A 16,793-nucleotide genomic window follows, 5' to 3' on the forward strand; every position below is an offset into this window, starting at 1 on the left:
GCAGCAACTAGAAACAATGAGTACATGTACGTACAGCTAGAAGCAATGAGAACCATACATGACATACATGTACCTTGTACAGCTAGAGCAGCAACTAGAGAACCAGTTAAACAATGAGTACATGTACTCTGTACAGCTAGAGCAGCAACTAGAGAACCGTTAAACAATGAGTACATGTACTCTGGTACAGCCAGAGCAGCAACTAGAGAACCGTTAAACAATGAGTACATGTACTCTGTACAGCCAGAGCAGCAACTAGAGAACCAGTAAAACAATGAGTACATGTACTCTGTACAGCTAGAGCAGCAACCAGAGAACCGCTAAACAATGACTACATGTACTCTGTACAGCTAGAGCAGCAACTAGAGAACCGCTAAACAATAGAGTACATGTACTCTGTACAGCCAGAGCAGCAACTAGAGAACCGTTAAACAATGAGTACATGTACTCTGTACAGCTAGAGTAGCAACTAGAGAACCGTTAAACAATGAGTACATGTACTCTGTACAGCTAGAGTAGCAACTAGAGAACCAAGTAAACAATGAGTACATGTACTCTGTACACAGCTAGAGCAGCAACTAGAGAACCGTTAAACAATGACTACATGTACTCTGTACAGCTAGAGCAGCAACTAGAGAACCGTTAAACAATGACTACATGTACTCTGTACAGCTAGAGCAGCAACTAGAGAACCGTTAAACAATGACTACATGTACTCTGTACAGCTAGAGCAGCAACTAGAGAACTGTTAAACAATGAGTACATGTACTCTGTACAGCTAGAGTAGCAACTAGAGAACTGTTAAACAATGAGTACATGTACTCTGTACAGCTAGAGTAGCAACTAGAGAACCGTTAAACAATGAGTACATGTACTCTGTACAGCTAGAGCAGCAACTAGAGAACCGTTAAACAATGAGTACATGTACTCTGTACAGCTAGAGCAGCAACTAGAGAACCGTTAAACAATGAGTACATGTACTCTGTACAGCTAGAGTAGCAACTAGAGAACCGTTAAACAATGAGTACATGTACTCTGTACAGCTAGAGTAGCAACTAGAGAACCGTTAAACAATGAGTACATGTACTCTGTACAGCTAGAGCAGCAACTAGAGAACCGTTAAACAATGAGTACATGTAGCTAAAGCAACTCTGTACAGCTAGAGAGCAGCAACTAGAGAACCGTTAAACAATGAGTACATGTACTCTGTACAGCTAGAGTAGCAACTAGAGAACCGTTAAACAATGAGTACATGTACTCTGTACAGCTAGAGCAGCAACTAGAGAACCATTAAACAATGAGTACATGTACTCTGTACAGCTAGAGCAGCAACTAGAGAACCGTTAAACAATGAGTACATGTACTCTGTACAGCTAGAGCAGCAACTAGAGAACCGTTAAACAATGACTACATGTACTCTGTACAGCTAGAGCAGCAACTAGAGAACCAGTTAAACAATGAGTACATGTACTCTGTACAGCTAGAGCAGCAACTAGAGAACCGTTAAACAATGAGTACATGTACTCTGTACAGCTAGAGCAGCAACTAGAGAACCGTTAAACAATGAGTACATGTACTCTGTACAGCTAGAGCAGCAACTAGAGAACCGTTAAACAATGAGTACATGTACTCTGTACAGCTAGAGCAGCAACTAGAGAACCGTTAAACAATGACTACATGTACTCTGTACAGCTAGAGCAGCAACTAGAGAACCGTTAAACAAGACAAATAAAATAGACTTAAAAACTACTGGTTAATTTAAAGAAGATACATTGACAACTGCATTCTGGTATTAAGGGCTGATGTGAAGGACCCAAGATGCAGGGATCACAGTTCACATACTTCAGTTCTGGTATTAAGGATAGATGTGAAGGAATCTAGATTCAATATAAGAAAGTAATGTGACTGTACCCGAAGTAACCAGTATTACTATATTTATATTATATAAGATAGTTACATGACTGTACCTGAAGTAACCTGTATTACTATATTTATATTATATAAGATAGTTACATGACTGTACCTGAAGTAACCTGTATTACTATAATTATATTATATAAGGTAGTAACATGACTGTACCTGAAGTAACCTGTATTACTATATTTGTATTATATAAGATAGTAACATGACTGTACCTGAAGTAACCTGTTACTGTATTTATATAAGATACTAACATTACTGTACCTAAAGTAACCTGTATTACTATATTTATATTATATAAGTAGTATATAATATAATAGTATATAGTATATATACTATATATATATTATATATATAGCATGATTGTATCTGAAGTAACCTGTATTACTATATTTACAGTACATGACAGTAACATGTCATTCATAAGGACTCCAAATTCAGGGATCATATTCTCATGAGCTACTACAGTACTGATATTAAGGACTGATGTGAAGGACCCCAGATGCAGAGATAACATTCTCACATACTTCAGTTCTGGTATTAAGGACAGATGTGAAGAACCCCATATGCAGGGATAACATTTTCACATACTTCAGTTATGGTATTAAGGGCAGATGTGAAGGACCCCAGATGCAGGGATAACATTCTCACATACTTCAATTCTGGTATTAAGGGCAGATGTGAATGACCCCAGATGCAGGGATAACATTCTCACATACTTCAGTTCTGGTATTAAGGACAGATGTGAAGGACCCCAGATGCAGGGATAACATTCTCACATACTTCAGTTCTGGTATTAAGGACAGATGTGAAGAACCCCAGATGCAGGGATAACATTCTCACATACTTCAGTACTGATATTAAGGACAGAAGTGAAGGACCCCAGATGCAGGGATAACATTCTCACATACTTCAGTTCTGGTATTAAGGACAGATGTGAAGAACCCCAGATGCAGGGATAACATTCTCACATACTTCAGTTCTGGTATTAAGGACAGATGTGAAGAACCCTAGATGCAGGGATAACATTCTCACATACTTCAGTTCTGGTATTAAGGACAGATGTGAAGGACCCCAGATGCAGGAATAACATTCTCACATACTTCAGTTCTGGTATTAAGGACAGATGTGAAGAACCCCAGATGCAGGGATAACATTCTCACATACTTCAATTCTGGTATTAAGAACAGATGTGAAGAACCCCAGATGCAGGGATAACATTCTCACATACTTCAGTTATGGTATTAAGGACAGATGTGAAGGACCCCAGATGCAGGGATAACATTTTCACATACTTCAGTTCTGGTATTAAGGACAGATGTGAAGAACCCCAGATGCAGGGATAACATTCTCACATACTTCAGTTCTGGTATTAAGGACAGATGTGAAGGACCCTAGATGCAGAGATAACATTCTCACATATTTCAGTTCTGGTATTAAGGACAGATGTGAAGAACCCCAGATGCAGGGATAACATTCTCACATACTTCAGTTATGGTATTAAGGACAGATGTGAAGGACCCCAGATGCAGGGATAACATTCTCACATACTTCAGTTCTGGTATTAAGAGCAGATGTGAAGAACCCCAGATGCAGGGATAACATTCTCACATACTTCAGTTATGGTATTAAGGACAGATGTGAAGGACCCCAGATGCAGGGATAACATTTTCACATACTTCAGTTCTGGTATTAATGACAGATGTGAAGGACCCCAGATGCAGGGATCACATTCTCACAGACTACTTCAGTTCTGGTATTAAGGACAGATGTGAAGAACCCCAGATGCAGGGATAACATTCTCACATACTTCAGTACTGGTATTAAGGACAGATGTGAAGGGCCCCAGATGCAGGGATAACATTCTCACATACTTCAAATCTGGTATTAAGGACAGATGTGAAGAACCCCAGATGCAGGGATAACATTCTCACATATTTCAGTTCTGGTATTAAGGGCAGATGTGAAGAACCCCAGATGCAGGGATAACATTCTCACATATTTCAGTTCTGGTATTAAGGGCAGATGTGAAGAACCCCAGATGCAGGGATAACATTCTCACATATTTCAGTTATGGTATTAAGGACAGATGTGAAGGACCCCAGATGCAGGGATAACATTCTCACATACTTCAGTTCTGGTATTAAGGACAGATGTAAAGGACCACAGATGCAGGGATAACATTCTCACATACTTCAGTTCTGGTATTAAGGACAGATGTGAAGAACCCCAGATGCAAGGATAACATTCTCACATATTTCAGTTCTGGTATTAAGGACAGATGTGAAGGACCCCAGATGCAGGGATAACATTCTCACATACTTCAGTTCTGGTATTAAGGACAGATGTAAAGGACCCCAGATGCAGGGATAACATTCTCACATACTTCAGTTCTGGTATTAAGGACAGATGTGAAGGACGCCAGATGCAGGGATACCATTCTCACATATTTCAGTTCTGGTATTAAGGACAGATGTAAAGGACCTCAGATGCAGGGATAACATTCTCACATACTTCAATTCTGGTATTAAGGACAGATGTGAAGAACCCCAGATGCAGGGATAACATTCTCACATATTTCAGTTCTGGTATTAAGGACAGATGTGAAGGACGCCAGATGCAGGGATACCATTCTCACATATTTGAGTTCTGGTATTAAGGACAGATGTGAAGGACCCCAGATGCAGGGATGACATTCACACATACTTCAGTTCTGGTATTAAGGACAGATGTGAAGGACCCCAGATGCAGGGATAACATTCTCACATACTTCAGTTATGGTATTAAGGACAGATGTGAAGGAATCTAGATTCAATATAAGAAAGGAACGTGACTGTACCTGTAGTAACCAGTATTACTATATTTATATTACATGACAGTAACATGACTGTACCTGAAGTAACCTATATTACTATATTTGTATTATATAAGATATTAACATGACTGTACCTGAAGTAACCTATATTACTATATTTGTATTATATAAGATATTAACATGACTGTACCTGAAGTAACCTGTATTACTATATTTATATTATATAAGATATTAACATGACTGTACCTGAAGTAACCTGTATTACTATATTTATATTATATAAGATAATAACACGACTGTACCTGAAGTAACCTATATTACTATATTTATATTATATAAGATACTAACATGACTGTACCTGAAGTAACCTGTATTACTATATTTATATTATATAAGATAATAACATGACTGTACCTGAAGTAACCTATATTACTATATTTATATTATATAAGATACTAACATGACTGTACCTGAAGTAACCTGTATTACTATATTTATATTATATAAGATAATAACATGACTGTACCTGAAGTAACCTGTATTACTATATTTATATTATATAAGATAATAACATGATTGTACCTGAAGTAACCTGTATTACTATATTTACAGTACATGACAGTAACATGACTGTACCTGAAGTAACCAGTATTACTATATTTATATTACATGACAGTAACATGACTGTACCTAAAGTAACCTATATTACTATATTTATATAAGATAATAACATGACTGTACCTGAAGTAACCTATATTACTATATTTATATTATATAAGGTAGTAACGTGACTGTACCTGAAGTAACCTGTATTACTATATTTATATTATATAAGATACTGACATGACTGTACCTAAAGTAACCTGTATTACTATATTTATATTATATAAGATACTGACATGACTGTACCTAAAGTAACCTGTATTACTATATTTATATTATATAAGATACTAACATGACTGTACCTGAAGTAACCTGTATTACTATATTTATATTATATAAGATACTAACATGACTGTACCTGAAGTAACCTATATTACTATATTTATATTATATAAGATACTAACATGACTGTACCTAAAGTAACCTGTATTACTATAGGTACAGTCACATTACTACCTTATATAATATAAATAAAGTAACCTGTATTACTATATTTGTATTATATAAGATACTAACATGACTGTACCTAAAGTAACCTGTATTACTATATTTATATTATATAAGATAGTAACATGATTGTACCTGAAGTAACCTGTATTACGATATTTATATTATATGAGATACTAACATGACTGTACCTGAAGTAACCTGTATTACTTATATTTATATTATATGAGATACTAACATGACTGTACCTGAAGTAACCTGTATTACTATATTTATATTATATAAGATACTAACATGACTGTACCTAAAGTAACCTGTATTACTATATTTATATTATATAAGATAGTAACATGATTGTACCTGAAGTAACCTGTATTACGATATTTATATTATATGAGATACTAACATGACTGTACCTGAAGTAACCTGTATTACGATATTTATATTATATGAGATACTAACATGACTGTACCTGAAGTAACCTGTATTACTATATTTATATTATATAAGATCCTAACATGACTGTACCTAAAGTAACCTGTATTACTATATTTATATTATATAAGGTAGTAATGTGACTGTACCTAAAGTAACCTGTATTACTATATTTGTATTATATAAGATAGTAACGTGACTGTACCTGAAGTAACCCATATTACTATATTTATATTATATAAGGTAGTAATGTGACTGTACCTAAAGTAACCTGTATTACTATATTTGTATTATATAAGATACTAACATGACTGTACCTAAAGTAACCTGTATTACTATATTTGTATTATATAAGATAGTAACATGATTGTACCTGAAGTAATCTTTTCCTGTATGAATTTAAATGTTTTTTGTTGGTTTCAGTTATTCTAAGATAGTTTAAGTTCTCTTGTCTAATAAAGTGTGCTTTTTGAAGCTCTTAATATAAATCTAGTTTCACAAAATAAATGTACCAATTTACTAAACTACAACATACTTACTGTAAATCAGTTAACCCTTTTAACTATTCAGATAACCTGAAAAAACCCATTTGTCTGGCTTCCATTTTCCATGCCAACAGCAGCATAATAACCTGAAATCAAATAAAGTAGTAAACGGACTAGAAAATTCTGAGTTCAGCACAGTCATGTGTAACATTAAATATACTTGTTACATGTGTTATTACAGTTACAGAAACTAAGGTAATATTTGTATGTGATATCTAAAGAATTGTATTAAAACCAAAACAAACATGTATACTTATCCTGTTACATGTGTTGTTATAGTTACAGACACTAAAGTATTATTTGTATGTGATATCTAAAGAATTGTATTAAAACCAAAACAAACGTGTATACTTATCCTGTTACATGTATAGTTATCGTGGTATGCCTACACTTATTCTGTTACGTGTACAGTTATCTTGCTACATGTACAGTTATCCTGCTACATGTACAGTTATCCTGCTACGTGTATACTTATTCTGTTACGTGTATATTTATCCTGTTACATGTATATTTATCCTGTCCAATTTCTTTCTCTTGAATTAGAAATTTTAATTTTGACCTGTACATATACAATTAATTATAGAAACTATCACTATTTCATAAAACTCAGTGACTACAGAACTGAACAAAATACAGACAGCCATACATTTCACAAATACCAACGTTATTATGACCATGGTTTTACCAATGCACCTGGTAGTTATTTACAAAACCATAATAAATATACAAGAAGAATACATTTTATTTGTTTTTTCAGTTATGTAATGTTTAGAAAGTAATATTTCTTTACCTAGGTATGTGTTTGTTACATACACACTAAACAAAATACGCAAGTACATAACAACAGTTGAGTGACATTCAGATTATTTAAACTGCACTTAGTTGTTACATTTATAAACAGTGTTTGAAATATAACATACAGTAACTTAGAGTTGACTCTTTTATAATAAAGTATCTTTTGAGTGAGTTTTAGAAAGATTTCAGTTTTGTTTTTTAAAAGATATTGTCCAGTATTCTTGATATTTTTAATGTTTTGCCTGGATGAGTTACAAGCTATGTAACCTGAGCTGTTGATTGTGATAACAGACCAGAACTTCCTCCAAACATTTGTTGAAAATTTGGTTAAAACTTAGAAGGTGTCATAACTTTGACAGAGGAAACTAAAGTGTGTATCTTTATTCAACATAATAGACAACTAAACATTAATAATAAAAACATGAACAAATAAAAACAGATATATTTTAATTACATTTCCACGTTACTGTCTCTGCGTAACTGCTACTTTGCGTAATGTATACTTGAACTTCTCGTGTTTTTCACTAACTAATGCCACTTGACATTATATTAGTGCCCGAGCTTTGTACAAATGGTTTGAACCAATCATTTTTATTTGAGATTTCTTGCTGGCTTACACAAAACTCACATTTTCTGGTTCTATTCCTATGTCTTCACAAAATTTTTGTATACCATTGGGACCTATTACTTCATGATCATCTGTGGCTAAAAAATAAAAGTACTAAAATAAAACATTTTGTTCCTCATTCTGTTCCATTAGGAACCTCCAGAAAAACAAAACTGATTATAAACTTGTGTTATTCAGCCTAATCTTAATAAAACTGAAACAAATAATAAAAAAATATTTCCAGCAGCATAATTATCTTCTGGATTCATTAATCCATAACATACATCAATTTTTAAGTTGTCTCTTGCATGTCTCTGAAGCTCCATTTTGATTAGAATATAATCCTAGTACCCATACATATTGGTAACTATTAGAATACAGTCCTAGTACCCATACATATTGGTAACTATTAGAATACAATCCTAGTACCCATACATATTGGTAATTATTAGAATACAATCCTAGTACCCAGACATATCGGTAACTATTAGAATACAGTCCTAGTACCCATACATATCGGTAACTATTAGAATACAATCCTAGTACCCAGACATATCGGTAACTATTAGAATACAATCCTAGTACCCGTACATATTGGTAACTATTAGAATACAGTCCTAGTACCCGTACATATCGGTAACTATTAGAATACAATCCTAGTACCCAGACATATCGGTAACTATTAGAATACAATCCTAGTACCCGTACATATTGGTAACTATTAGAATACAGTCCTAGTACCCATACATATTGGTAACTATTAGAATACAGTCCTAGTACCCATACATATTGGTAACTATTAGAATACAGTCCTAGTACCCATACATATTGGTAACTATTAGAATACAGTCCTAGTACCCATACATATTGGTAACTATTAGAATACAGTCCTAGTACCCATACATATTGGTAACTATTAGAATACAGTCCTAGTACCCATACATATTGGTAACTATTAGAATACAGTCCTAGTACCCATACATATTGGTAACTATTAGAATACAGTCCTAGTACCCATACATATTGGTAACTATTAGAATACAGTCCTAGTACCCATACATATTGGTAACTATTAGAATACAGTCCTAGTACCCATACATATTGGTAACTATTAGAATACAGTCCTAGTACCCATACATATTGGTAACTATTAGAATACAGTCCTAGTACCCATACATATTGGTAACTATTAGAATACAGTCCTAGTACCCATACATATTGGTAACTATTAGAATACAGTCCTAGTACCCATACATATTGGTAACTATTAGAATACAGTCCTAGTACCCATACATATTGGTAACTATTAGAATACAGTCCTAGTACCCATACATATTGGTAACTATTAGAATACAGTCCTAGTACCCATACATATTGGTAACTATTAGAATACAGTCCTAGTACCCATACATATTGGTAACTATTAGAATACAGTCCTAGTACCCAGACATATTGGTAACTATTAGAATACAGTCCTAGTACCCAGACATATTGGTAACTATTAGAATACAATCCTAGTACCCAGACATATTGGTAACTATTAGAATACAGTCCTAGTACCCATACATATTGGTAACTATTAGAATACAGTCCTAGTACCCATACATATTGGTAACTATTAGAATACAGTCCTAGTACCCATACATATTGGTAACTATTAGAATACAGTCCTAGTACCCATACATATTGGTAACTATTAGAATACAGTCCTAGTACCCATACATATTGGTAACTATTAGAATACAGTCCTAGTACCCATACATATTGGTAACTATTAGAATACAATCCTAGTACCCATACATATTGGTAACTATTAGAATACAGTCCTAGTACCCATACATATTGGTAACTATTAGAATACAGTCCTAGTACCCAGACATATTGGTAACTATTAGAATACAATCCTAGTACCCATACATATTGGTAACTATTAGAATACAATCCTAGTACCCATACATATTGGTAACTATTAGAATACAATCCTAAACCCATACATATTGGTAACTATTAGAATACAATCCTAGTACCCAGACATATTGGTAACTATTAGAATACAATCCTAGTACCCAGACATATTGGTAACTATTAGAATACAATCCTAGTACCCAGACATATTGGTAACTATTAGAATACAGTCCTAGTACCCAGACATATTGGTAACTATTAGAATACAATCCTAGTACCCAGACATATTGGTAACTATTAGAATAGAGTCCTAGTACCCATACATATTGGTAACTATTAGAATACAGTCCTAGTACCCATACATATTGGTAACTATTAGAATACAATCCTAGTACCCATACATATTGGTAACTATTAGAATACAATCCTAGTACCCAGACATATTGGTAACTATTAGAATACAATCCAAGTACCCATACATATTGGTAACTATTAGAATACAATCCTAAACCCATACATATTGGTAACTATTAGAATACAATCCTAGTACCCAGACATATTGGTAACTATTAGAATACAATCCTAGTACCCAGACATATTGGTAACTATTAGAATACAATCCTAGTACCCAGACATATTGGTAACTATTAGAATACAGTCCTAGTACCCAGACATATTGGTAACTATTAGAATACAATCCTAGTACCCAGACATATTGGTAACTATTAGAATAGAGTCCTAGTACCCATACATATTGGTAACTATTAGAATACAGTCCTAGTACCCATACATATTGGTAACTATTAGAATACAGTCCTAGTACCCATACATATTGGTAACTATTAGAATACAGTCCTAGTACCCATACATATTGGTAACTATTAGAATACAGTCCTAGTACCCAGACATATTGGTAACTATCCTTTACCATACTAAAAGCATATCTGTGTTAGCCTTCTCTGTTTTATCAGTGATAAGGAAGACAAGCCACTGTCAACTCTTGGAGCTACTGTTTCACCAATAGTGGGAGTGACAATCACCTATTAAATGGTGAGAACATTTGTTGATAGAGGTTCAATCGTGTGACCTCCAGGTTACAAGTGCTCTAACCACTAGGCTGTGTTAGGCTTATGACTTAGTTCATATTTTATACACCAAGAGGCTGGGATATTTTTTTGTCACTCTTGTACCATAAATCATTTATTTTTTATATGTCCTACACTACACTTGACTCCATTTTATGTTTTACACCCACAAAGTTAATGATATTTATCATATTCCATCATGTGGAGTTACTTCTAAACAATATCCAAATATACTGTAACTTTTAATACAGAATGAGATTTCTTATAGTTTCTGAACAGAGACATAACCATATTTCTTGTTTACATGACCTTTCAGAGTAGTGTCCATCCATATTAACTACCCAAGAAATCAATTTTATTTTACATGAACCCTAAACTAAGATTCACTATTCTGCACAATGATGTAGAAATGTGTTGTAAGTGTAGAATAACATAATAATATTCTTAATAGAGACATTCTATTAAACATTTTTGACCAGAATGCAGTGGTAAACTTGTGACTCCAATATATAGTGCACTATTTCAAGTGCATAAGCCTAGAAATTACTGAATTAGATGTTGCTTAAGACTCTAACTTAGAATATTTAAATTCTGTAAACTTCCACGTGCATAGGAAGTAACACAACTACACTGTTTATTTATTCTTGATTTAAAACTAGCCCAAGTGTTATATTAACACACAATTTCTCCACTTTGTCTCTCAAATGCAAATGACCAGTGTCCATCACAATTATAAGAGGACTGAAAGTATATCTTTGATTTTTTTACCTTTACCATGTGAAATTCCAACCCACAGTAGACGTTACCATGAACTAAAGAATGCATTAGGCTTGCTTGTCAGAGATTTTCTATTTTACCTTTGATGAAAGCAAAATAAATGTGATGTAATGTTTGCTATTAATTTCACACACTGGCTAAGCATTGTTTGTCTATTACTCAGACTGTAATATCATTCACTATCATTTTATCAGAGTAAGCTAATACCTGTCTATCAGAGGTCACAACTTCTCCTATTTCTCTGGATTTATGCAAATTTTTGACAATTTTAACTGAAACAAAGCAACTTCCACAAAACCTGCTGGTGAAAAAATAACTGATATCTAAACACAGGTTTAATAAAATGAGATTCAGAGTGATTAAAATAATTAAAAAAAGACATCTGAGGTCATATTTCACACATACTGATGTTCTACAGTAATTAATGAAAATAACTAACTCACAAGTGTATTCATAAAATAGAGTTTCACATTTCCTGTGGGAAAACACTTGTTCTGGAGCGTCACCTCTCTTAACACGTCGTCCACTGTAACAACAGAATGTGAAAATGTTAGCTTACCCTTTAAACAAATTATATCTCAAGTGTTATTTTATTTTAAAAAACAAGAAAGTCATTAATATGTCAGTTTTTATTAAGTAACAGATGAAACGTTACGTAAACACTACATTAGCTACTTAAATATTACAAGCAATTAATGAAGGTTGTCTGATACAATAAGACATGAACACCGTCGACAGTTGAGACACACCATTATAAACACTGTTGGCAGCTAGAAGTAGATAAACAACTTTTCTATTATATACGAGTAAAACAAAACAACACAAACACAGGGAATGAAGCATAACTCACTAGCATCAAACATTTTATGTGAAAGAGAAATCACAAATATAGAAAATATGAAACAGATAAAACCACAAGTACATCTGTTATTCTTTACCTGGAATATATCTTTGGAAACTTGTGGATACTTCCATTTTTATAATTTTCTTCCACAAAATCTGGACGTACATTACGTTTAGGAGGCATGACCAAAAACTTTGTTTCTTCACCTGCAGCTTAACTCAAGAGATACTCGTTTCTGATGATGAAAAAAATTACATTTTTGTGGTAAGCTTTAATTTCAAGGGATACACTTATTACAGTCTCTAGTCAGGTCTTGTAATATTATCAACACGTTTGTTCATAATATACTGTTTCATTTGCAATGTGTAAGCTTTCAGTATGAGAACACGACCCTTCTATTAACATACTGTTTAAGCCTAAAATCTTTCACCGACAACTACTTCTGTCCAATATCATATTAGTATTCATCCAAACTTACGAGAATAGGTTTTCTTCTAAACCTATTGGTGTTGAGAGTAGGAATATACATATAGGCAGGATCTGTTTGATTCATAATAACAAAATGTTAATTTATACAAAGCCGTCTACATCTGATATAACATTCAGTTAAAATCTTCAAAGTTATGATGTGAGGGGCCTGGCATTACCAGAAACACGAATAACAAAAATGAAGAAACATTGGTTCTGTTATACATCAAGAAAATGACAAAGTGGAACCAAACCACAGAAGAACAAAGTGGTCAGTTTGACATCAGACCAATGTTAAGAAATAGGTGAGAAGACAGATGTCAAAACCAGCTCAAAGCAAGTTGTTCTGAACCCATGATAACGCATAGTGTGGTGTGAAACTTTGAAATAATCATACGTAGGGAAATATTCACAAGAATCTAAACACGTATACTACCTTCAGAGCTGTGCAACAGGCTTGGAAGACCACCTTACACTCCTGAATGAACAGTAAAAATATTGTGTATGTCATCACGCACAAAGCTACACAAAGGGCTACCTGTTTTCAGCCCATCATAGGTATCAAAACCTGGTTTCTAGCAGTATAAGTCCAAAGACATACCACTATGCCATTAGAAGGATGACCAGTAAGAAAACACTCTACCACAAAGGCAACGTGAACATTAAATAAGTAACAAACTACAGTAGTTGTATGTGTTATATATATATATGTGGCAGATATCTGAAGGCTATAGAATGTTAGTCACAAAAGATGATTCTCCACAGACACGACAGCCTTGAGATATGACAAATACTTACAGTGATAAAATAACCATTTATCTTCAGAAGTAGGTGACAGCCTGAAAAGCACCTGAATCTCTCGTACACGTCATATTGGTAGAAATGATCACTATATAATCCTGTAATATGCCCAGAAAATATACATAAATGTTATGAAGGTTTATGCCTTTCCTCAGTATTCCCCTTCAAGCTTAAGATGTACTGATGAAGACCTTACAAATAGTAATAGTTCTTATTCAGTTAAACAATACACTAAAGAATAATTAAATGTGGTTTTGTCTGTGTATTGATGAAGACCTTAAAAATGGAAATAGGTCTTATTCAGTTAAACAATACATCAAAGAATAATTAAAAGTGGTGTTGTCTGTGTACTGATGAAGACCTTAAAAATGGAAATAGGTCTTATTCAGTTAAACAATACACTAAAGAATAATTAAAAGTGGTTTTGTCTGTGTATTGATGAAGACCTTACAAATGGAAATAGGTCTTATTCAGTTAAACAATACATTAAAGAATAATTAAAAGTGGTTTTGTCTGTGTATTGATGAAGAACTTACAAATGGAAATAGGTCTTATTCAGTTAAACAATACACTAAAGAATAATTAAAAGTGGTTTTACTTTCCACCTTCAGACACAGATTTTTACATTTTACAATATTAATGTGGCAACTTGTGCAATATTAAATGAATAACACTATAAATAATATTGTTTTCCTACAACACCAACAATACTGACATCCTGTAAGGGGTGTTACTAAAATCATACAGTCTCATAACATGTAAAGAGAATCTCAAAGATATGTACTGATTCTATCAATGTGATATTTCTTTAAACATACACAGAGTTGGAGGTGTTTACCTTACAGTTATACATACCTGTAGCTGTGCTTATTATAAGTTATTATTTTTAAGTTTTATATTCCACTGAAGAACTGAAGGACAAATTTATACATGTACTTTCTAATGCATATTACTTAAAGCAATATTGTTCAAAAATGATATGATTTTCTTTATTAACTCAGATAATTGTTGGGATAATTGTATGAAACACAATTTTTATTTGCTTTACTGTTATTAGTAGAAGTAACAAAACAGTTTCAAAATAATGAATAAACTGCAAGTTATACAACTTTTATAAATATTACAAGTTTCAACTGTATGATTGTTTAGGCACTGAATATCGGTGCTCAGCTGAGAAACAGTTGGAAAAGGTTGTTGAACGTGACTTCTGACAGAGAATAAAGGACAAGTCACAAATTATATCACAAAGTATCTTGTAACATGGCATCTGTTCAAACAGTCAAGTTCCATAAATAGAGCACGCATATAATATCTCTACCTTTTATTGAGACTTTAGGAAATAAACATTTGTTATGTACTAATATACTGACAAATAGAATTAGTGTTCACTTACAACTGACAATATGATACACGCTTGTGTGTCCTTACTGACCATTTTATTATGTTTCAAGTCTATCTGACACAACACTGGCTTCAATAACATTATGATGCACTTAAATGTAATGCAACTTGTAACTCTGTTATAAAGATAATTTACATTAGTTTCGAAATTTAGCATAAAAGAGTGAAAACTAAGCAAATCCGACTAGAAATTACATCTTTTAAAAATGCAATTGTTTAACATGGACAGAATGCAGTAACAAACCAAACATTAACTGGCCTATATTTCTGTTTACAAATTAATTAATTTTAAATAAAACAGTCTAAAATCTAAGCCTGCATCATGTTTTGTTACGTTTGAATAGAAGATTAAAAACCATTTCATTGCTCTGAATTTATTAAAGGCAAAATATTTAATTATATAATATAAATTTTAATACTGTACAATAATTCCAAATTATAATGTAGCCTAATAGTAGGACTAAAACATAAGCTGGACGTTACACAATAAACAGTCCACTGTTACTCCAACTTCGTCATACTGTTTAAGTTACTACTACCAGTACGAATACCGTTAATATTAGCTCAGACCTATATCAAACTAAGCAGCACCATATTCTTGTTAGTATCACTTTAACAATAGCTTAAGTTTATTTAACCTTACTAATTCAGAAATTAATTGTCTAATACGTTACTACCATTAGTTCTGCTCAACATAGGCTTTCCAAATATATGTATATACATTTCTGACTACAGTTAGCCTAACGTAACTTCGTAACGTAAACGAGTCTTAGTAAGTTAAAAATAAAACATTTACTACGTACTACACTAGTGACAAGTTCCACCACTTAAATCTAAAAGTGTAACTAAACTTCATAAAAATGTAAAAAACATTGAGCATCAGTTTCACTTTCAACATTAAATGTACTCATGTTTTCCACTAAGCTATCAGATAAACATTATAACTATTTTATCTTTACCTTTTGCTAAAAATAGGTAAAATTTTTAACCAAATCGAAGTTACAATGATCGTAACACCTACGCTTGATTGTTTGAGCCTGTGACATTTTTTATTACGTCATTGACAGTACACCATACTATGGAAAGCAAGATTATCTCCATGATTTTAGCTTTTTCAAATTAAGCAGCCATAGCTGGGTTATAATTATAAGACTTATAAAAAATATTATTAACAGTAACAATTACTGGTCAAAGACGTAGCAAACAGTACTAGTAAGTTTCACTCTTTCAATAGAAGTGATTTAAACTACTCACTATAACAGATGAACTACACAAGTAAAATGGA

At 33.1% G+C, this 16,793-nt stretch overlaps 1 protein-coding gene across 6 annotated transcripts in view; it reads right to left on the reverse strand.

Moving 5' to 3' along the window:
• LOC143247866 (DCN1-like protein 4) overlaps positions 1-16,593 on the reverse strand; it is a 38,391-nt gene extending 21,798 nt beyond the window's left edge. For 3 of the 6 annotated variants that reach the window (XR_013026732.1, XM_076496423.1, XM_076496424.1), the window contains exons 1-5: positions 16,468-16,593; positions 12,933-13,073; positions 12,438-12,520; positions 8,249-8,325; positions 6,820-6,911 (exon numbers count right to left, since the gene is read on the reverse strand). Coding sequence is in view for 4 of the 6 variants with exons in the window: in XM_076496423.1 (XP_076352538.1) it covers positions 6,843-6,911; positions 8,249-8,325; positions 12,438-12,520; positions 12,933-13,021 (318 nt within the window). In the remaining 2 variants the exon portion in view is untranslated. Of the gene's footprint in view, positions 1-6,818; positions 6,912-8,248; positions 8,326-12,437; positions 12,521-12,932; positions 13,074-15,500; positions 15,625-16,185; positions 16,270-16,467 lie in introns of those variants that run through there. The other 3 variants (XR_013026733.1, XM_076496421.1, XM_076496420.1) reach the window with 3 other exon arrangements.
• Between the last annotated feature and the right edge of the window lie 200 nt (positions 16,594-16,793).

The sequence above is a fragment of the Tachypleus tridentatus genome, chromosome 3 (genome assembly GCF_004210375.1).
Source record: "Tachypleus tridentatus isolate NWPU-2018 chromosome 3, ASM421037v1, whole genome shotgun sequence".
In the NCBI taxonomy this organism is placed as follows: Eukaryota; Metazoa; Arthropoda; class Merostomata; order Xiphosura; family Limulidae; genus Tachypleus; species Tachypleus tridentatus.